The sequence below is a fragment of the Phasianus colchicus genome, chromosome 23 (assembly GCF_987193195.1).
Source record: "Phasianus colchicus chromosome 23, bPhaCol1.hap1.1, whole genome shotgun sequence".
NCBI lineage: Eukaryota > Metazoa > Chordata > Aves > Galliformes > Phasianidae > Phasianus > Phasianus colchicus.
In genome coordinates, this window is record NC_143458.1 from 4,337,735 (window position 1) to 4,360,253 (window position 22,519).

The following is a 22,519-nucleotide window of genomic DNA, read 5'->3' on the forward strand; positions in this document are numbered from 1 at the left end:
CTCCCACTGAGGAATGATTCTTCTAAAAAGCCACGTTCTAGAAGATCATCAATGGGGAAAAAAAAGAAAAGCAGCTTGTGGTCTATAGCAAAATCTGTAACACCAGCAAATAATTCTGAAACAGTCTGCTCTAATAGGGTCATTTCTACATTTAACAAATCCTCTTCTGCATTTCAAACCTTGCTTTAGACCAAAACCCTCTTCAGAAGCTACGAGCAGCACAACACCAAACATACCCTCCATGCTTTGGCTGCTTGTAACTCCACCACAACATATTTTCTCTGAGAGGACAAGGTGCACTCAGCAATTTGTCTTAGTGTATCAATGCCTGAACAGAGCAGTCCATGCAGGAGGTTAGCCAAAACGACGAGCATCCCAAAACAGATGCAGGAAAGGCAGAGCCTTCTCTTTCCAAATCTGAGAGACTTTCCAGTATTACGTAAGACATCAGATACGTTCAGACAAAATGGACAAACAGCCCAAAGGTGTGGAAAGAGTGAATCTTACATTCACTGACTGGCATAGATAACGTTTGTTAGAGCTCATAAGTCTGGGAATTTCTGCATTGGACAACATGGGTCATTGCATAACAGTAAACAGCAGGTAGGACCTCTCAGTCCAGTACAACCATCCTCCATTGACATGTAAGCCATGAGGTTACTGTATCTGATGCAACTGAACACATAATTGTCCACAAAGGTCTTGTTTAAGTCCATAGAATGCTGCTGCTGTACCCAACAGTGCCTATTCACAAGAACAAGTACAAAGAAAAATGCAAACCATTCTCAAACTGATGTTAATTCAAGTCACCCGTTGATTTTTACACTTACTGTTGCATCACTTATTCTGTGTCATCCTTCTCTGTACTTTTTCATGATAACACACACTGTAATTCAAAATATGAAAAACAGAGCTGGACTGTTCTTTGTATTAGAGCTGGTAAGAAAACAAGCTGCTTTCCTGGCCAGATCTGTGTACTGCTTTTTCATTTAGTCTTGCAGAGCCTTTCTTTACAAGAAGACTTCAGCCCTGTGTAGGTTAATACAACATACAAACTAGCATTATGATTCTCATGTGATGGCTAGAGGATCCAGAGCCATGGACCACAATAAATACTTCCATGTTAAATATTAAAAACAAGAAGGAAATAATTTCTACACTCAATTCTTGCTTAAAAATAAAAAACATCAAAAACACCTTTAAAATTCCTTCAGCCAGCTCTGTAGCTTCAACAGGAATAAACATCACTCTCCCACAGTCAAGGAAGTAGCAGTAACTCAAAAGATATGCAAAGCAGAGGAGTAGATTTTGAACTGCAAGTTAATACACCTACAAGAAGGCTGCTTCTTTTCTGGCTCCATCTATGCTGCAAGCATGCAAGAGTTAAGTTACTAGCTCATAAAAATGAGAAATCTTTCTTGAACACAGAACTGTGCTTTCTTGCTCCAGCCTGAGCCAGACCAGACAGGTCAGATGCCCCCACTGATTGCACTGAACTTCACAGCTTTCCTTTACCTCCCCCTCTCAGCAATATCTCCTTTGCAGTTTTCTCCAGTTTAAACTAGCTCTCACCATCCCCACCTCCCATCTCCAAAAAACCCTGACACCCTTTTCCCCTTCTGCATGCTATGTCACCAGACAATTCCTGCTTTCTGCTCAAGCAGCAGCCAGCTGAAAGCAGAGAGCTGGCTTCAGGTGAAGCATTACTCCTCACCAAATGAGAGAGAATGTAAGGATGACAGCAAACACTGCAATGGAGTATGCAACAGGTACACAGGTAGGCTAATTGTGCTGATTTCTCTGCTGTGAGGCCGTATCTTGGCCCCTAGTGTGCTGCTGAAGATTTACTCATAAGAATACTCCATATTGTAGCATCATACTTTCAAGCACGTGGCTTTTGAATCATATCACCACAAGTACTTTGCCTTGGGACTGGTCAAGCTTCAAGATGGTAACAAATAATACTTACACCCTCTGCTTTAAATGAGTGAGAGCTGAAGTTTTAAGGCATAGCATGTCTGATTTTTCACCTACACTCAAACACAAAAGTGCTTTTTGGCACTTTTGCCAAGAGAAACACACTACTTGTAGTATGCAGTCTTCTTAGTGACTCCTTCACACACATTTCCTTCCCTGTGCATCCATTTCATAGTCCCCACCTAGGATACTCGTCCCCTCTCAAGGCTATTAATCCCTATGAATCCTCAGTGGTACATTTTTAACCACACAATGCAATCTGACAAGCTGTTTGAGAGAGCTTGCGATGCTGAGATTTCACTGAAGAATGGAAGGAGACAGCAAAGACTTGTATCTCTACAGGGTGGAAAATGCCTCTGCTGCCATTAAAGCATAGGCAGGGTTCACATTTCTAAACAAAAGATGCTGCCAAATCATACAGTGGAAATTGTTGTTGTTACCTTTCCTGGTGGCACCACCTCTAAAGCAAGGAATCTTTTCCAGCAAACACCACAACACTGCTGGCCCACGTCAATCTCTGCTAGAAGGGGAAGGAAAATACAGAAATTAATCTCCTTCCTGCAAACATTTGCAGACGACTGCTGTTCTCACTGCGGTGTCAAGGCTTACTGAAAATAGAAATGATCTCAATGAATGCTGGATGCACACACACCCTGCTCTCTGTCCATTTCATCTTGAAGCTGAGGAGATTATTGCTGGTGCACAACCACAGAAAGAACTCAGAAGGGTAAGAAATTCAAGGGTCTTACTGCTGATCTGAGATGCAAAGTCAATGAATGCAAACACATGCAAGCCTTGAGGAGAGAGTCAAGGCTGCACTCACTGGGTACAACTGCAGTGCCATTCTTGGGCCTTGACAGGACCTCAATAATGTCTTTAGCACTGAAACCTTGATTTGCATGGGCTCCAATGATGTTTCAACCCCATCCTCTGCCACACACACCCAGCATGGTGCTGCCTGTGCTCATTTCTTCTGATGCCAGAGATTTTCACAGAGGAAAAAAACCCCATCTCTTAAGTCATGCCTTGCTATACCTGCTCTAACCAGATCAGTTCATGAACTTTTTCTCAATCATTATTTTGCAGTGAATGAAAACTAGTCCAGACCCACCAGCACGAGAGACCCCCCAGGAGCAGATATTTTCTGGCAGCTCTGCACACCCCATAATCACTCAACCCATCTAGCTTCCAGGTAACAGCACCAGCAAACACAGTGCAATTTGCATTCATAATGGCACGCAATTCCTTGCTCAGACAGTAAGCAAGTTTCCTTCAACTTCACACTGTGAAGTTTATTTTTAAAGCTGACAGAAGTGCTTTAATCTGCAGGTGAAGAAGTTGAGGCCGTAAATGAAAAATCAACACAGAAGTGGCAGTTGCAATGGTATTTATCCCCAACACTCACTGCCTAACAGACTCACTGATGAACCATCATCACGACAGCAATGTCAGCTCCAGCTCAGCAACACGAGCTACCATTTGTTACCTGTGAGATGCTATCTTAAAAGCTCATTGGGCATCATTTAAATGCTCACATTACTAATTGTGCTATTTGGGAAACAAAGTTAAATGGAATCAACTGTAACTAGTTTGGTGCAGCTAAATTCTTGAGGAACTTCCAGCAGAATGCCCAGCAGCTCTTTCACAGCAGCCCAGTGTGTTGTGTTTAAGACTGAATGTGAATGTTTCAAGCAGCAAAGCAGCAAAAAAACCCCCAAAACCTGGAACCCTCTCTTTTCTCTAACAACCTGCACTGACACGCCACTGTGTTTTGTATCTAATGCCACCTCAGCAGCAAAATGAATCAGCAGGGAATGAATCTTTCTGAAAAGACTAAAAGACAGCTTCCCTCTGACCTGCCAGATTTTTGCAACTGGTTGGACGTTTTGAATACAACATGTCATAGAACACTTGGAATGATAAAGAATATTTGAATATTCATGTTCTTATAGCCCCTTCTTAACACAGAGAAATTGGTACAAAGCTCTTCATTCAAAACTGTTGCAGTTTTGAATGCACAGCCTCTGCGTTTTTGCGATAAGAGATTATTTTTTAATGCCTGAAAGCAGACTCAACTTGAAGACCACAGTTCCTGTTTCAGATAAGGATTATATCCTAAAACCTTAAGAACTTTGCTTTAACACAAAAGCAGCTGCCAGGTGATCCCCAAGTAAAGCAAATCCACTGATGCTGAACTCCATCAGTGATGCTCATGCAGTGATTCCATATGGTTCTGTCCAGTAGATCAATCCCTGAAAGCTTATTGCCTAGGAAAAAAAAGAAACCTGGTCTAAACATGCACGAGTTCTGCTACAGAGAGGGGTTTTTACACATCAGAAATATGAGTCAGGACCCCACAGGGACAGTTACATTATTTGACTTCAAAAAGCACAGGTCATGTCTTTGCCAATGAGGTAAACCTAAAGATCAGGTCTACTTCCTAACTCTACATTATTGCCTCCTTTGCAAGCTCAGCCCTCACCTCTCAGAAAACTTAAGACTTATGTTACCATAAGGGTCAAAGTCCTCAGGACATTAGAAAGTCACTTTGGAAAAAAAAACCCACTAATTGCTGCCGTTTTTAGTTGGTCAATTTGGTCCAAAGCCATCGCTGTTAACTCTGAAAATATAGCATTCATTAGACAGGTACAATTAACATGGTAAAGTTCAGTGTTCGTTAGCATCCTAGGTAGCCAGAGGGCATGTGGAAGGCACTCAGCTGAGAAACAACTGAAAGAAAAGCCTCATTTTTAGCAAGCAAGGCTGGAAGCACGCCCTACCTCAGTGAAGCATATGGCAGGTGAAATAATTAAAGTCCATCCTGCCTAATTTAAAGCCCTTTGCAAGCACAAAACTAGAGTTGGTGCACTGGCAGGCTTGACAAGCATGAAGTAGAAGCTTTGTTCTGTTGTCAGTGGCTTATAAGATGAACACTACAGATGTTCCTCATGACAAGAAACACATAGAAGAGGGTGTAGAAGAGGCAGAAGGGATGAGAAACAGCAAAATCAGCAGATCTCTGCTGAATGAGGTTGGCTGGAGTGCTGTGAAATCTCTCACCTGCAAGGCAGCTAACTCATGTGCTGCCATGCTGCCAAAGCTCAGTTCTGATTAAATAGATTCTTTAAGAAGGAAGAAAAAAATGATACTATACAAACAGCACGGTCCTGAAGCTTCTCAAAAAGCATAACTCTAGCTAAGGCTCCTCCAAATTTCAGCTCAGGAAAGTGTCTTTTTCTTGCCTTTTTTGTACACTGCAGTGGAACTCCACTATCAGATTCATAAGATTCAGCCCAACCTCGTTCCAATCTCAATACAGAAAACAAACAGTACTTTATCAGTCCCCTACTGTCAGGGGTCAGGATGGGCCCTAACCTGAAAAATCATCACGCAATAAAAACATTGCAAATAATTGCACTATTTATTTTTCCAGCCTATGAATTTTTCAGCCGTACAGCACTTCTGTTTTGTCCCACCATTCCAGCCCTGCATAGTCTCCATACTTCTCCAGCCACTACTCTTGTAAAACTGGAAAACAGACAGCTTTTTAGGCTATGCAACTGAGAAGCTACAAGAAAAACCACATTGTTCTGCACCTAAGAGCCTATCCTCTTAGGCACAAATTCCTATACTGTCAGTTTGCCAGGTCTGAAGGCTTGCAGAACTGCTTTACTGTCCTGCATGGGGCTTTTCAATGGGGCAGCTGATGCCTGCACATATTGCTCCCTATGCTGCAATAATCTCTGCTGCTGGCCTTGTTCAGACCTGCACCTCAGTTTGCATTACATACTCAGAAACTACTGCAATTTTCTTCCACAGGTAGCATTAATACACTTCCAGGACTGTGTTCCTCTGGAATCCCTGCTCTGCCTCACACAAAGCATCAGTGCACGCTATTTTGGTAACTCAAGGAGACAAATACCCAAAAAACATTACAAATTTGCCACAGATCTGCAGTTCAGTGGCAACGAAGTTGCACAGCACAATTTTGAAAACTTGCACCAGCACAAAACCTGTTTGTTTGCCTTCAAATAGCTTGTTGGAGCAGGCTACTAGGAGATTCAATGTATATGTAGTACAGAATAGTACAGAAGAACTGCTACAGCTGACAGACACTTCATAAGGTAATTCCAATTAAAAGCTGAAAACCAGAACTGAAGTAGAAAAAATACAGAAGGAAAAAGAGAAACAGCAAGATATGGAAAGTGATGTGAACTGAGGTCTGCAAATAAAGAGCTTGCATTAAGCAGGAACAGTCCTGATTCATGAATCCTAAAAGTAAGGCTTTGGAAGAAAGAGGGACAGGAGGAGAGATGGAAAAGCGTGCAGAATGGATGGGCTGTGCACATGGGATCAGCAGTGCATCAGAAGTTCTGCACAAATAAATCTGAAACGGCCTACTGGGTAAGAGAGTGGATGAGATCCATATGACAAAGCACAGGGAATTCCCCCAAATCAAAAAGCCCCATAGCCTAAAGAAGCTACCTTTATTTCTTCTGGGAAGGAGGAGGGTTAAAGTTCAGATACCACTCACAGCAGTGCCTTGCAATCATTTCTTTTGAGCTCGGTTCTGCTACTTGCCTGCAGGGAGGGCTGGGAGGAGGAAGCAGACACAAAGATGCACTGAAGTTATGTGACAGAAAGAGGTAGAAAAAAAAATATACAGCTATTTTTAAAGATGCCCAGGGTGCCAATTCTCTGCAGCTTTCTGCATTTTTAACAAAAAAAGAAAGAAGAGAGGAGAATTTGACTTCTGAATACTGCTTTAGAAAGACAAGTGATGTACGGAGACCAGTGGAAGAGCAACAGCCAAAGAAATGGCAAACCAGCCCAAGAAGTGCACAGCAACAGATCACAATGATCATAATAAAACCCTTGAAAATAACACCAGTTGGACTTGAACAAAACCAGAACCAGGTGGTGAGACCTATTATCATGCCTGAGCTGAGAGCTCCTGTGCCACACCAAGCCATGAGATGGAAGATGTAACCAACTCTGACACATTTCTTGTTAGCACACTTCAACAAAGCAAAGGCACAGGTTGGGTGGTAAGACTCACAAAAAGGGACACATTTGAGTTATCACAATGTCCTCCATCTCAGATTTTCACCGAGTTCCTCTCTGAAATGAATTAACTAGAGATCAGAACACGTTCCATTGGAGAACGTCACCATTCTGCTGTAGGCTTCGGACTCATTTTGCAGGAAATGACTTGGAGACAACAAAAGCTTGTGCTAAATTCCTTAGCACACTGTCACACAAAGAACTACTCAATGGATGTGCCAACGTGGAGACTGCTAACACATGACAATGCTCTGCACTTGGCCTTTTGCCTAAGGAGGCCCAAGTTCTTTCTAGAATCAGAGCCCGAATTCCTTCAAGACTTAGAAAAGAAGCCTGCTATAATGCTGTCATTCAAAAACAATGCAGAGAAGGACAGCACAGACCTACTTGTGATGTTAGTTTACACAACCTCATGCTCCCGAAGCACAAACATGAACAGATTTAACCCAAATCTCAGTTACCAGCAGAACTGGAGGAAGAAGCTATTTGTGGCACCTTCCCTATCAAAATACGGAAGTCTTCAGGTCAGAAACACAATGCTGTGTTTTGCATTTGCATTTCAGGCATCCAGGTCAGGCATTCTGGGAAACGTATAGGGCTTCCCCCATTCTGACTTTCTGCCCTACTTTGCCGTGTTGGGAGCAACACTGGTTCTGGCCAGAACTAATCTCTTCTCTTTATTGTGGATGAACTGAATTTTGATTATAGTTCTCAGCGGGCTTGAGTCAACTGTGCTAGATTAGACTTGAGTTGTTCTACAATTTTGTCAGGAATAGCCAAATACGAGCTATTTTGGAGGAAAGTTCATTATATCCTGAACAGACAGAATGTTCCCAGGACAAATCTCCTCCCAGTTCCCGGGCTGGCCAACTTTAACTCAACTTTCTTTACAGGGTGCACACCAGGGCAGGTCAACCGGGGTGTAGGAGAACTGCCCCCCCACATTAGCACCACCCAATGAAGTATGAATAGCAACTGGAAGGGTAAGGAGCCGCTTGGCTGCACAGCCTCCTGTTCAGATTGCAGCTGGATCCAGCTTGCTCACTGCTGAGATTAGCTTTTCCCACAAGGTGAATTTCTCCTTGAGTCCAGGATCTGCACAGCCAAGTCTGAAGACTGGTCCCTCCCAGTCCAGAAGGTGAATGTGGCCAGAAGAAAAAGTCATGAAAGAATATAACCCAACTGGAGTAATTCTGCTGCATGAATACTTCCTCTCTGAGCTTGCCTAGGGGTTTTGAAACTGCAGTTTGCTAACAGAGGGTGGAGAAGCCAAGGTAAGCAAAGGATTTATAACACCACAAAAGTCTTCCTCATTCTTAGTTACTGCTGACCTACAAAACACAGGCAAATGCACTGCCAAAAAAAAAACACACTGTTTAGGGTAGTAAATCATTGATTGGGGACATTTGCTGAGGGACTTAATATGGATTAAATTGTATTGACATCTAAGATTTATTTATCCAGGAAAGAGTTCAGACTGCTCAGTGTAGCACGCTGCTTCTGCAGAAAAAATTAGCTTGCTTCTCTGCAAAGAAACAAAGCAGGTCCTGACCTCATTTACAGCAAATAAACACACTGACATTCCAGCAGGTGGAATAAATCCAACTGCACAGGAGCATTAAGAAAGGACCCCGTCTTCTTACTGCTCCCATTTCCAACTTCTGAAGAAGTGTCCTAATAGAAATTCCAACCACAAATGCCCACTCTTTCTCCTGCTCTCTCCCCTGGCATTATTTGTAAGCATGTTCATTATCTGGCACTTTTTTACAAAGCTCTTCAGCCCAGGATCTGCACTCAGGACTCTGCTAATTCTCACCTTCTGACATTGCAGTAAAGCTCAGCCTGTGGATCCCAATGAGTTGGGTGCTTCAGACAAACTGCTCTGGAAAATGCTGCTTTTTTTTAAACCCACTGAAAAGTGCATGACCTCAATATCCAGCATTACGAGAGGCCTCTGGTTTGGACAGCACATAGACTCAGGTTTTTTTCAGCATAACCCAGGGATCAGCTGGCATCTCTCCTGGCACCACTCACAACAGGCAACCTATCAGCCCTACATGCAATGGTCCTTCAGTGCAACTTCGTAAGAGCTGGGCACCTGGAAACCAACAGCTTTCAAAATGCCACCTTCTTTATTTTATCTGTGTTTGGTTTGGCACATTTTCTCCAAGAAACAGACCTATTAGCACCTTTTCTCCTAATCTTGTGGTATTTTTCCAAGAACACTACAGGTGTACACCTGGTACAGCTTTAGAACTAGGAAATATGAAGTTGTTTGCTTTGTTGCTGGGCCCTGGGCAGCCTGGTCTAAATGAGGAGGTTGGTGGCCCTGCATCTGGCAGAGGGGTTGGAGTTTCATGATCCTTGAGGTCCCTTCCAACCCTGGCCATTCTGTGATTCTGTTGCTCACAGGTGCAGGATTGATGGGCTGCAGCAGATTTCTCATAGAGAACAGCATATCTTCTCTGCTATTTTGAGGCTTTGATTTCTCACAACTTCACTGACTGACAGATGGGTGAGGAGGAAGATAGGGAATTGATGCCTGTTGCTTTTGGTAGATAGGAGTGTATTTTTTTTTATGGTTTCTCCTCTAATACTGCCAGTAAGGAGCAGACAGAAAGGGAAACCAAGCTTCTCCTTCCTCAAGAAGGAGCTCTTCCTCTGGAAGGAGATACCTTGATCTGATTTCCATTTCTCCAGAGTTTTCTTAAGAATGAATTCTGTACATTCAAGAGAAAACAGGGAAACTTCATCCCACAGTAACTGCTATTTCTGGTGCTACCATGCAGAAATGCTGTTTTCCAACAAACTTTAGTCCACAAATCCACAGTAGGTACTGATTTTGTACCTTCCTAGTACCAGCAGAATATGCTTTTGCAGCTCCATCACTTCATACCTTTGGTAACTGCCATCAACAATGCAGCAAATCAGCAACGTGACCTGCAGTGATCCTTCCTGTATCATCATAGCACACCTTGGAACTTCTGCACATCTTATAGAAAAGAAATGTTACCCACTAGGCCTGAAGTTTTCATTAACATAAGTCAGAACAAAGAACACATGGGGGGTTGAAAGCAGATGAACACAGATTTCCTCTTTGATTTTAAAGGAAAAAAGTTGTTGCTTTTTCTTCCAAAGCCAGGAACAGGTGTTTGAATTGCTGGGTGAGCATCACTTCCTTGTGGCAGATATGGATTCCAGGACACCAACTATTAAATATAACCAAGACCATCATACAGAGCTCACACAAATGCTAGTGATTTTCAGCATACAGTCATCAACATGTAAGGAATCTTACTGGTACATCCCAACATCTCTTCTTTTCTGTGGAGGCCACCATTAGAAAAATACATTTTGGAGATCATTTCATCTGAAGTATTTTCAGCCACAAAATAATTAACACAAAAGCAAGCGTTGCAATTCTGAAATTGTTTGTGAACTTATTCTGAGATCAGCGTATCACTGGGTGTTTTAAAGAGGGAAGTTATGCTCTCACTGATTAGGTTTTACAGCCCTTTTTTTAAAGAGGGACCTTGAAGAAGAAAGGTTCATCTCTTACTTTTGCAAGTTTATCTCAAATATTATATGCAGTTTTAATATGTTTCTAATTTTGCAGTGTATAAACAAGTACTCAGCACAGATCATCAGCAGGATTACTAGAACCTTGCAGATGGGACAAGGTCCATCCCATGCAGCTATGACCCACTGACAAGTGATAAAGTTATTTACCAGGGAGGTCAGGTAAAAGTTGAATTGAGGGCACTAAGGACACGTTAACTTCAACAGCTTTAGAGAACAGCTAAGTTAAAGATGAATCCATTACAAGACTGGTCCTGAAAGCAGCAGGGCTGCAGTTTGTCCTTCTGCCACTCTCTGCAAGTCAGCATACAGCTGTGTCTGCAAGGATCAGGGCTTCATTGGGCAAAGCTATTAAGCATGTATCTGGCTTCCAATGGACTCAATGATGAGCCAGCTTAGCAAGACCACTCTTTTCTCATAAAAATGAGGCATTTACTATGTCAGGCTACTGGGAACATCCCAACAAATTAAATACTTCATCAAGAAATAGGCCAACAGATATACAGATACCCTCCAAAACCTCAGCGCCAAGCAACAGCTTCCATTTGACTCTACAACAGAGCTACCCAGTTTGTTTGGAAGGGGAACCCCCACTTCTATTCCTCTTGGCCTGAAGTGAATGACTCCTTTTACATGCAGTAGAAACACAACATGCTCGTGGACAGAAGTGGAGGCACAGCCAAAGTTCAGTATTAGACCTTATTCAGGCCAGAGGCTCACCTGCTGTGGATGGAATCTCCAAAAGCAATGTTGCTTGTTTGTTGTATTTCTCCATCTTCCCACATTCCCAATTTAGCTGCAGACAGTAGAGAAAAAGAAACTGATAAGAGAAGATCAAGTGGCATTCTGGTACTTCCAGGGTACAGACCTTCTAAGCTGTAACTCCAGAACTTCAAAATGAAAAAGTATTTACAAGGATTTTCATTTTTTTTTCTTTTTTCTTTTTTTTTAGTTTTATAGAAAGAAAGGACTTCCTATTGACTATAAATTAAATATTTCTTTTCAGGATTTTATTCCTTCTGGAAGAACAAAAACCAGCACAATGCTCTCTCCTCTCAGGTTTGGGAATGAGGTTATAGGAACACTCACCTCACCTATCAGCCCAGGAACTTTGGAGTGACAATGATCCTGCAGCAGTGGCATGAGCACAGCCACATGGGGACCTTCAGGTCCTAGAAGAGATAAAAGCATGGCAGAAACTCAGCAACTTTTGAAAGAATGTTTTTTTGGAGGTTGGAACTGAGATAGCTAGGAAATTTCTTTTCTGTACGGAGGAAATCCTAGCTTCAATTTGACCACTTCCAAAAGCAACTGGAATTTCAGGTGCCTCATGAAATCCTCAATGGACGTTTTCATTAGATGTTTTCGTTGGACCTTTTATTTCATCAGTATTTCAAGGTTTCTGGCTCTATATGAGTGAGAAGCAACTGTTGACTACATGAACACAGCCAAGCAGGGCTTCAGTAACTGCAACAAGCACCACCATTAATATTGTCTGGCTTTGTTAACTGGGAGACTAGCTAACAGCTTCACACTGGAAAAAATGTAAATACCACCCAGATTGAGAAGGCCTTATTTCAGAACTTACAGCCACACAAAGCCATAAATTGAAGAGATCTTTTTAGGAATCTCACTGTACCTTTTCTTTCAAGGTAAATGATGCTGGACTCAGTCAGTCTCAGGGAAACAGCAGCCTTCCAAACCTGGGGGGAACTTCACAGCTACTCCAGAAAGTGCTTGACTTCCAGACTTCAGGGAGGGCTGGAAAAAGAGCTATCAGCAGTAAATACTTCAAAGAAAGGATGAAACACATGCTTGCATCACTCCTCTTCTTATTTCATTGAATCACAGAATGGCTTGGGTTGGAGGGGACCAGTTTCAATGCCCAGGTAGGGCTGGTTGCCCCAATCAGCTCAGGGCCCCATCCCACCTTTGAGTGCCTCCAGGGATGGGGCACCCACAGCTCTCTGGGCAGCAATGCCTCACCGCCCTCTGAGGAAAGGATTTCTTCCTAACACCTAACCTAAATCTCCCCTCTTTTACTTCAGAGCCATTCTGCCTCTTCCTATCACTGTCAGAGTGTAAAAAAAAAGTTGGTCCCTCTCCTGCTTAAAGCTCCCTTCACCTAGTGGAAGACTGCAATGAGGTCTACATGGAGCCTTCTCTTCTCCAAGCTGAACAAGCTCAACTACCTCAGCCTTTCTGGAGCTCCTTGAGCTGCTCCAGACTTTGATGATCTTTGAGGGCCTCCCCTGGACCTCCTCCAGCAGCTCCACATCCCTCCTGTACAAGGGCCCCAGACCTGGACACAGCACTGCAGACAGGGACAACCCTCTGTCACCCTTCTGTGGGTGCCAGAGCATCCCTATGGGCTGCAAGCACACACTGCTGCCCCACGTCCCACCTTTATCCATCAGGACCCAAAGCTCCTTTTCTGCAGGGCTGCTCTCAAGGAGTTCTCCCAGTCTGTAATCCTACCTGGGGTTAACTTGACCCAAGTGCAGCATGTTGCACTCAGCTCTGTTCAACTTCATTTGTTCCACCTTTTCCTCTAGTAACTACCAACAGAACACAAAAGGTAACATTGTGTGAAGCTCTGGACTTTTCATTAACATTCTTTCATTTTTTGTAGGGGAAAAAAACAACACATCCTGAAGCCCAAAGCAGTTTACTTATAGCTGGAGTGTACTTGTTAAGAAAGCCACAATGGGGAAAAGAGAAAACTTCCAGCAGAATTCTATACACGTTTATTTGCTTCAATCCAAAGCAGAAAGTTATTTCCACTAGAAAACTGTCGCAATGAAAAACTGACACATTTTATTTGCTAACGCCTCCCAGTCTGCCTTAAAAATACAACACACAGAGCACACAGAGGTAACTTTACCACCTAAATGTTTTCCTGTGGATGTTACAGAGACAGCAGTGTCTGAAGATGCTTACCTGCAGGTAGTACTGCTGTAAAAGTATCTGCTGATAACCTAAAAGACGAAAGCAATAAGGAGAGCAATGGCAGCCTTTTCACTGCTGTAATCTAGGAAAGAAAATCCCACTGTTTCATAGTGCTTGCCAATAGGTATATTTGGCTTCCATAAACCCTCTCATTTCCTTAAAGGCCCTTCAAAGTGCCAGCAAATAATTGAATTTTCCCAAGGTGAGGTTGCAAAGGAACCAAAACAAACCTTCTGCATCTGGGAGCAAGCTCAGAAAACATGTAATCAGCACAATCAGATGAGGGCAAAAGAACATGAAGTTCCTCTGGATCCACCAGAGACCCCAGTAAGTGGGACCAGAGTTGAGGGCTTCTGTCTGGGCTCCTTGGCACTGAAGTCTCATCCTCTAATTAATACACTCTGCTAAGGGAGAATGAGTAAGGACAAATTTGTGTTTAGGAACCAGGAAGGAGCAGGTACACAATTTTTTTCACACATCAGCAATTCAGTAAATACTGCAGAATGAAAAGAGAACTGGCTTTGTTGTTGGAAACAGCTGGCTGAAGCCTACCTGTGTGGTTTTGCCCAGGCTTCGTACTGGCTCACAGTCAAGCAATTTTATGTTATTCTATTTCACCTGGAAATAAGGAATGCTGTGCAGAAAGAGATGGAGCAGGAAGCTACACCAGAAGCTACACAAATTGCTGCAGTCATCATTATAGGGAATAATTTAAGTGTACTCTTTGCTCCCAAATCACACCTTATTGAGATCAATAAGATTACACTGAAAACATGCACAGCAGTGTGGAGTTGTTGGGCAAGGCTTAGAAGTAAGGCTCTAAACTGTATCTAAAAGATCCTCAAAAACACCCTTGATGTCAGATGTGGAAGAGGCTATGCAGAACACATTGTTAAGTGGGGGCCATTAATGGCCTCACATCATTTCTGCTTTCCTGACTTACCAACAGAAACTCTAAAATTAGTGAAGGATATTAAGAACCTCAGCTTATCTCTCATGCCTACACATTACTGATAGCTGAGCATGAATATACTTCAATCAACTAAAAAAGAACCACAACAAATATGAATTATCCACAATATAATTGATCATGTGCATCTCTAATTACATACACATCCATGCTGTAACCATTGCCTTTTAGGTTCCTCAAGGAGGTGAACTGCTGGCTGCTTTACTTCTAAGATGCAACAGCTGTGTTTCCATCTCTTCAATCTTCTGAACAATCCAGTTCCTCTCTATTTCCAGCAGCAAGGCTTCATCCCTCTTTGTGACCCAAGAATCTAACATTTCAGAATACTGCTGAGCTCCCCACGTTTCTTTGTTGCTTGCAGTCTATTACAGAAAATCAAAACAAAAGCAGAGTGTAAATTCATTGGACAGCATCAAGCAATATCTACGCCACCAAATCCAGGGGGCAAAAATCTGGGACAGGATCAAGTGCTGCCTGCACCATGCACTGCCTATACAAAAGCATGGGATGAGCTGCACTGTGCATGCTGACAGCACCCTTAGGCCTTTGCAAAGCCCACTGTATCAGCTTCAAAATAATGCAACCCACCTCTAATTAAATCAAATCCTTTGTTTTCCACCACATTGCTGTGGACAGTTGGACTGCATGATCTTGTAGGTCTTTTCCAACCTTGGTGATTCTAGGATTCTTCATATGTCTCAATGATTTTGCTTATTACTGTAGCCCACACAGTGGCTTTTTAAAAATAAATGGAGAGACTAAAGAACAAAAAATTTTAAATTTACCATAATTATTCCAGTATCACACGTGGAGATGAGGCCAGGGGAGTCCTGGCTCCCAGGTTCTGCCTATGAAGCACATCATTTAATTCAAGCTGTTTGTTCCTTCTTGTTACCGTTTATGCTGAAGGGAAAAAATCTGTCTCCTCCAACTGAAGATATTGGAACTCATGGGGCTTTGGGTGTGCATGTAACTGACAACACAAACAACTCTCTTGTGTACCTTTTTCACCTCTACAATATCACTAAGCTGAATCACACAGGCACACACCTACATGAAGGTGAGGTGCTGTGGCCACTGCTCTGTGGCTGGTGGAAGATCACCCAGTAGAAGACAACTCATACCACAAGTGACTCCTCCTGTGTTCTCAGCTCTTTCTCCAACAGATCTCCATCTTCTTGCAGACCCATGGCCTGTACTGTCAATTCAACAAATGCTTTGTTTAGTTCATCCAGCCTCTCCTCCAGTTGTGTAACCTTCAGCTAGAGAACACAAAATAGGAAAACAGCAAACATTCTACAACAGCAGCATCCCTTAGCAGGGGTCACTCTTAGGGGTAGGCAGATAGGCATGCCAACTCAGAGGAGAGGTCATGTCATAACAGCAAGTCATGGAGATGTCTCACTGAATGCAAATCCTCAGCAGCACTTTAACAGAAGGAGATGCAGAGGTGATGCTCCTTTCCAAACATGCACCAATCAATGCAATGTGTCTGTCAGATTTACATCGAATAAGACTGTCAAAAATTAGTCTGAAATTCAGGTGTTCATCTCGAGAGCATAAGAACTTCATACTTTCTGAATTAGGACTCTCTGGAGATATTTAGAGATGCACATAATTTGGGATCTTTGACTATCACCACTTGTATAGGGCAAGAATTGAAAGACAACAGACATTATTAACTTCCTAAATATAGGAACAATAGATTGTTTGTTTTTTTTTTTTCCCCTGTGCACTCAAAACATCTGGGATACTTCTAAAGCTGTTGATGGAGAATTGTCAGAAAAGAAACAGCAAATACAGATGACTGACCTTAACAGAAGAGGGGTCTGAATTCCTGTCATAGTCACTTCTCTGTGAATTTCCCATCCTGTCTAAGATCCCCTCTTGCAGATGAAGACGCTGGTACTTTTGCAGTCTAGACTCCCTAATGGGAAGAGAAACAAGAGGAATTTCAGGAAGAAATTTCTGGAAGGAAGGAAGGAAGGATTTCACACGAAGTAACCCCATATTTCATCACTTTCTTTTCTGAAAAGAAAAATGTACAGGATGGCATTGTGAACTGTCTCATCCTATATCTCCAAGTAATTCTGAGTCTGTGAAAGACTTTTTACCAAGGTCTGATGAAGAGGGGGCTGCTGCAGCCTGCATCCTTGCAAACTTTGACAGATACAACGTGTTGTCACCCAAAACAGAACAGTAACACATCCACTGTCCAAAGTAGATCATTGTACATAAAGTGGATGTTTTTATTTCACTAGCAGTAATGTGTTGACCCACTGTACCTTCCACCCAGGGCTTTTCCCTTGACACGGGGATGTGGTGCTACTCTGATGCTCAGAATTTCTTTGAGCACTTCCTGAACGTCGAAGCGATCAGATGAGCCTGAGGGGTCCTGAAGTTGGAGCCATAAAACACACAAAACCCAACGCATTCAAACAATGCACAGAGAGCATCACAGTCCCAGAGATGATTCTCCCCAGCCATCATCTGCTAAGTTTTGCAGGCAAATTAACAAATTAAACTGAGAAAAGATGCTTCCTTTCCAGTGAACAGTTTCTGGTTATCAACTATCCTAGCAAGCCAAGACTTAGCTGTAGAACTTAAATCCTTTACTGCATAAGATGCCAGTGCACGAGCAGTGCAGATGAATCCCTTCTCAAGGAGGCATTACTCCAACTCTGTACACCTGAAGAGTTTCCCCATTTCTGCTTCATATTATTTAATCTTACCATCTCTAATTGCACTAGTGATGTAGAAGTAGGAAAAAAAACGTAGTAGAAATCCACCTTATAAACTGGAGAATCTATTTCTGCCCAATAACACCTTATGGAGTAGTCACTGCCATTAGAGGAAATCACCCTATTTACCTTGTCTGCTATCCCCCATGAAACCTGGAAAAAGGCATTGGCAAGAACCACAACAGCTCTGTTGAGCTCCATCATAAAGCAGGAATGAGCAGTACCAGCTGAGGGACAACCTAAAGCAAAGCAAAAGGAATAAATCGCATTTGTTGACAGCAAAACTGTTTTAAGTGAGAACACTGAAGGAGCAGCTCTCCCTGTGCTTGCAGAATAACAGATTCTAGTATAACCCTCATCCAAGGCACAAGTTTCCTGCTACAAAGAGGAAATCCAGCGCTCACAGGATTCATAAAATCCTGCTTGCTTTTGGGAACAGGACCCTGGAAAAAAGAAAAGTAGATATTCAACTGGGTATCTCAATACAAGATCTCATTTCTCACATGCAAAGCAGTGAAGACCAAACAGTGCTGCTCCCATAGGATACACACTCCTCACCACACCCCTACCTGCTGCAATCCATGCCACAGTGTTCAGCAGGACAGCAATAAACTCCCCAGCATCCTCCAGCCTTGCTGCAAGCACATACAGGTTCTTGTTAATGGCATCATAGTAGGAGCCTCCAAAGCCTGGGAGAAGAGCTTGATCTGGACTTTGGGCAGGAATGGACTGAGCCAGCATGAGCAGCAAAGCAGGACATGAGAAGGCTCTGGTTAACTGATGCAACACTGCACAGCCAAAGCGGTACACCACAAACTGGTGAGGAGACAAAGTGGCTGGATCCATGGGGATGAGGGTACTCCTCATATCCTCTGAGGAACTGCCTCTGAAGCGTTTCTCTGAAAAGGAAGATGACAGCTATTGAGGTAAGTGATGCAGCTGGATGCTCCATCTCGCTCTCTTGCACAGGACAGCTGCCTGTCACCTCTAATTTACTCCCTGACACTCAATCTCTTCCCTCCAAGTGGTTGCTTAAGAACGAGGTGTAAGGGTCCGTAGGTTTCAAGGAGACAGTCTTCTACCATCATCTTTGAGGAGTACCATGGCACACTTACCACGTTCTTCATGCACAGGGAAGCTGAAGACATCACCTTTCCTACTGAAGAGCTCTTCTTGTTCAGGCAGCTTATAATCCTAAATAAGGAAGGCCTAAGAGTTAAAGAAATGGGCAGGTGGGAGAAAAAACAGCATAAAGGTGAGGGATGGCCTGACACCAAACATCTACAGCTCACCTGCCCTTCCACTACTTTTGCTTTACTTTCACTGTGCAGTGAGGGTAAAACTGCCACCATATCCTGTCCATGGATCTGCTGCTCCATCTCTCGTTTCATGTTCTTAGGCTGAGCTCTCCCAAGCAGGATTTCTAGAGCTTTCATCAACTCCACTGCCTCTTGCTGTAGTGCACCTAATGGAACCCAACAAGCAATGCAAATGGACTGCTACAGGAACACACAAAACACTGTTATCATCACCAGAGCAAACCTAAAAACAGACATCTTTCTCTGGAAATTCCACAGGAAGGCTCCAGAACGCCTCCTGGGAAGGTAACCAGATAGCACTGCATTCATTATGCTTTGCTGTAATTTTGGGAGGGTGCTGTAACTCTCTGCTCACCCATTCCTAAGCTGGCAGGCCTGTATCCTCACTGAATTTGTGTGAAGACAGGCTGTCAGCTCTTACTGAATGAAGGCACAATCTCATCAGTGTGAGCTGTTTTTAAACATTCCCTCACACTCCATTTCTCTTTTGCTCTGCACGGTGCTTCTCTTACCTGCCTGCCCAGCTGCATGGAAGCTGCTGCTGCAGTGTTCCTCACACTGTTCCATGCCCACTGCTGCCCGGCTGCTGTTTCCAGATTTATGCTCACAAATCCTTTGCCTGCCAAGGATTTTTAGGCCTTTAGTATCCAGTGCTCGCACCATGTCCTATTTATAATAAAGCAGCATTATTCTTTAAAATCTTAAAATCCATCCATTTCACTTTCTGCCTCTCACACCAAACCAGACATCAGCATAAACTATTTTACACCAAAACAGGGTACAGCAGGGAGCAAGACCTATCATTCACTGAACTGCCACTTGCAAGCTTCTGTTTCAAGACCCCCTTTCCCACAGTTCTTTCTTCACACTGACCATGAGACCTTGAATCTGCTGGCTGATTCCATTGTAAAACACCAACACATCCCTCCTGTGCTTTGCCAGCTGAGATGCCAGGTGCAAATTCTGATCTTCCAACTTATCGTACAGAGTGCGAACGCTGAAATCCTCCAGGTCTCTCACTGCACAACATCCTTCTGAAACACAAGGTAAGTCTCATGATTGACCACTGGCCACAGATCTATTCTAAGGTATTTCCCTAGGGGCAATGACTGCCCATAGGAGACAACAGTTTTTTTTGTGTGCTGTGAAGAAACACAATGGGTTGAGGCATGCTGTGTAAGAGAAGGTCTCATTCCTTAGTAAGTGGAGGATGACACAGCGTTACTATCAATCTCTAACTTGCCCAGCAAGCTGTCAAGGTGCTACTTCTGCACTGTATTTACAGCTTGGAGTGGTACTTTATCCACCAGCTGCTCCCAGCACCAATAGATAGTGCCATCTGCCGGGCTCTGGGTGTGCTCTGCTCTGTGAACATCCAGAAATCCCAAAGATGAGGTCATGCCTTGAAGGCTAAAAAGGCCCACACGTCACGTGTGTTCAGAGAATAGAATTAGCAACAGAATAACCCAGGGGATTGTTTTAAAGATCTTAATTTTCTTCGCTAGTCATTTGAACACACTGGTGTTCTAAATGATTTTTCAGGGCTGGTCACTTGCCCTCCTACCATCTAGGGAAGAAAACACTGATCCATCCCCATGACAGGAGGTTACAGACCTCAGATGAAGAGATTACATGAATCTAAAATAGAAATACGTGCATGTGTATGTAGATGCCTGCATACAAGTGCACAGCAGTTAAAGTGACCACACGTGTGCACGTGTTTCTGGGTAAGCAGAAATCAAAATTATTATACCAGTGCAACAAAAGCCAAAGGGAGAAGCCTGGAACTGGTACAACACCTCACCTTTGTTATGCACAGCTCCTTTTTCTCCAAAGGCAGCATCTCCTCCAGAACCACGAGGACCAAGCATCTGATAGTACAGAAGGCTAGAGACAATAGAAGAAGATGGTGAAGAGCATCTCTGTGTCTGACATACAGATTCACCTCACTAAGACCAGACACTGCAGGACTGCTATCCCAGTTCAAGCAGAAGGTGCCACTTCTCTAAATTAAAACATAGAGAAGAAGAGCAGGGCAGGTAATTCTTAGAGTAGTACCCTTTGCAGAAGACACAACAGAGCTGTCATACACTATGCTAGAAGAGAGCTGGAGTACTATTGGGAAACACTGTGAACTTTCCATACAGTTAGAAACTGAATCTGTGCAGTGCTTGCAAGGAGTTCAGCACTGGGTAGATCACACAGTAACTGCAATAGGACATGACTGTACTGCCAAGGTCCAAGCTCCTGATTATCCACCATGTTAAGGCAGCTCACCTTTCTGTAAGAAGGACATACTCTGGTGGGATGTGTGGCTCACCCAGGCTCCTCCATCGTGGCTTCCAGCTCCTCAGGGGACTAAGGACAGGGACAGTGGGCTGCAGCACAATAGCCAGGGTTGTCAGCAGCACAATTAGGAAGCCCAGAATGAAGAGCACCGCTGGGAAAGCCAAAATAGATAGCAAGAAGTGAGAAACACAGGAAGCAGTGTGCATCAAAGCACAGTCTCCCCTTACACTTCCACTCAGTGCTCTCCTTCCCACAGCAATCAGACATTTAACAACTTTCATCTTCATTACGTGGGCTTCTGCTCCTTCCCTCCTTGATCTGCTGCACGTGAGCAAGGACACAAAGCAGTTTCGGTGCATGCATCTGAAGGTGACAGAACCAAAGCTCATGCTTGCAAATCATAACACTAGTTCTACTATTCTGCTGTCCTCTGAGTGAAGGACAAGAGACTGGCATGGGCAGAGCACTTGCAGAGAGATAGGGCTTTGGGAAAAGACCTTAACCGCCCTTGTGGTTAGCCTTCAGTGAACTTTTAAATGATGCATTTAATTCCTGTTTAGTTTATCACGGAAACATACACTTTCTTCTTTCATGCCACGGGAAACAAAGTTCTCAATTACTTGAATTCTTCAAGCAGGGTGTGGGTAGAAATGTAACTGCTCCTTCTCTCCCCCCCTTTGGCTCCTACACAAGCAGGTTCTTGGCTCGAGAGCAGCAACCTTTGGAAACTCCACAGGGGAAATGGATTAAAAATGACAAAGACAGCTGTTTGATGGTATTTCTAAATAAATGCTGGTTTAAACACACCCAAGAAGGTACAACAAAGGCTATGGCTAAGGAGTTCAAGATATCACAGTATTTTGGCTGTACCTATAATGGAAGCCCAGTCAGGAGCCAAGTTCAGTTCCTGCTGCTTCAAAATCCCATGTCTGGCCAGCTGGAACAGAGAAGAGGGCTGGAAGGACACATCTCTGGGGTCACAGCCCACATTTGCTTCGTTCACAGTCACAATCAAGAAGTGCTCCTGAATGGTCCTATCCCTGAATACATATGTCCCAGACTCCAGGAAAACATGGGCAAACCTAGGAGGGAGAAGGAAGGCACCGACTGACGTCCTTCCCTGCTTACAGCAGGGATGACAGCTGAACACATGGACTTAAACACACCATACTTCTGCCATGCTATCCATTGCCAAGGACCTTGTGATTCTGTGGAAGACTTGCTCCCAAGTTCTACACCTAGCACACACACTATCAGTCACACCAGATATTACCAGGAGATGTTGAGGTGAGTCTCCTGGATGAGGTGGTCCAGCCTTCGGAAGGGTCCATAATCCCAGCTAGGGTTGCTGTTATAAAGATGTTGCTTCTGATAAACAGGGTAGTGGCTGGATGCACGATCTGGGAACAGTTTGGCACAACGTCAGCAACTCTGACTCACTTCAGTTAGGACAGCTGATGCTGGCTTCAAATTGCATTTATTTTACAGAGCCCAACAGTGTCAACTCATTTATTTGAAGGGTGCATTACTCCCCAGCAAACACTCTGCTCTTCTAACAGAGGAACTATATTATCTGTAGTCTACAGAAATCCAGCCAAAATGCAAAAAACATCAGATGAGTCACTGGCAGA

At 43.5% G+C, this 22,519-nt stretch overlaps 1 protein-coding gene across 29 annotated transcripts in view; it reads right to left on the minus strand.

Annotated features, from left to right (window-relative positions):
• The window catches only part of LOC116233000 (uncharacterized), a 194,376-nt gene that overhangs the window by 39,819 nt on the left and 132,038 nt on the right, over nucleotides 1–22,519 (minus strand). For 11 of the 29 annotated variants that reach the window (XM_090123724.1, XM_090123726.1, XM_090123746.1 and 8 more), the window contains 17 exons: nucleotides 22,162–22,288; nucleotides 21,759–21,970; nucleotides 20,877–21,039; nucleotides 20,404–20,486; nucleotides 19,473–19,633; nucleotides 19,112–19,265; nucleotides 18,573–18,745; nucleotides 18,396–18,474; nucleotides 17,850–18,179; nucleotides 17,410–17,519; nucleotides 16,825–16,934; nucleotides 16,352–16,466; nucleotides 15,664–15,801; nucleotides 12,260–14,901; nucleotides 11,710–11,792; nucleotides 11,341–11,416; nucleotides 2,418–2,497 (listed from right to left, as the gene is read on the minus strand). In XM_090123724.1, the coding sequence (XP_089979850.1) occupies nucleotides 14,716–14,901; nucleotides 15,664–15,801; nucleotides 16,352–16,466; nucleotides 16,825–16,934; nucleotides 17,410–17,519; nucleotides 17,850–18,179; nucleotides 18,396–18,474; nucleotides 18,573–18,745; nucleotides 19,112–19,265; nucleotides 19,473–19,633; nucleotides 20,404–20,486; nucleotides 20,877–21,039; nucleotides 21,759–21,970; nucleotides 22,162–22,288 (2,141 nt within the window). In that variant the 3' untranslated portion in view covers nucleotides 2,418–2,497; nucleotides 11,341–11,416; nucleotides 11,710–11,792; nucleotides 12,260–14,715. The other 18 variants (XM_090123738.1, XM_090123733.1, XM_090123737.1 and 15 more) reach the window with 18 other exon arrangements.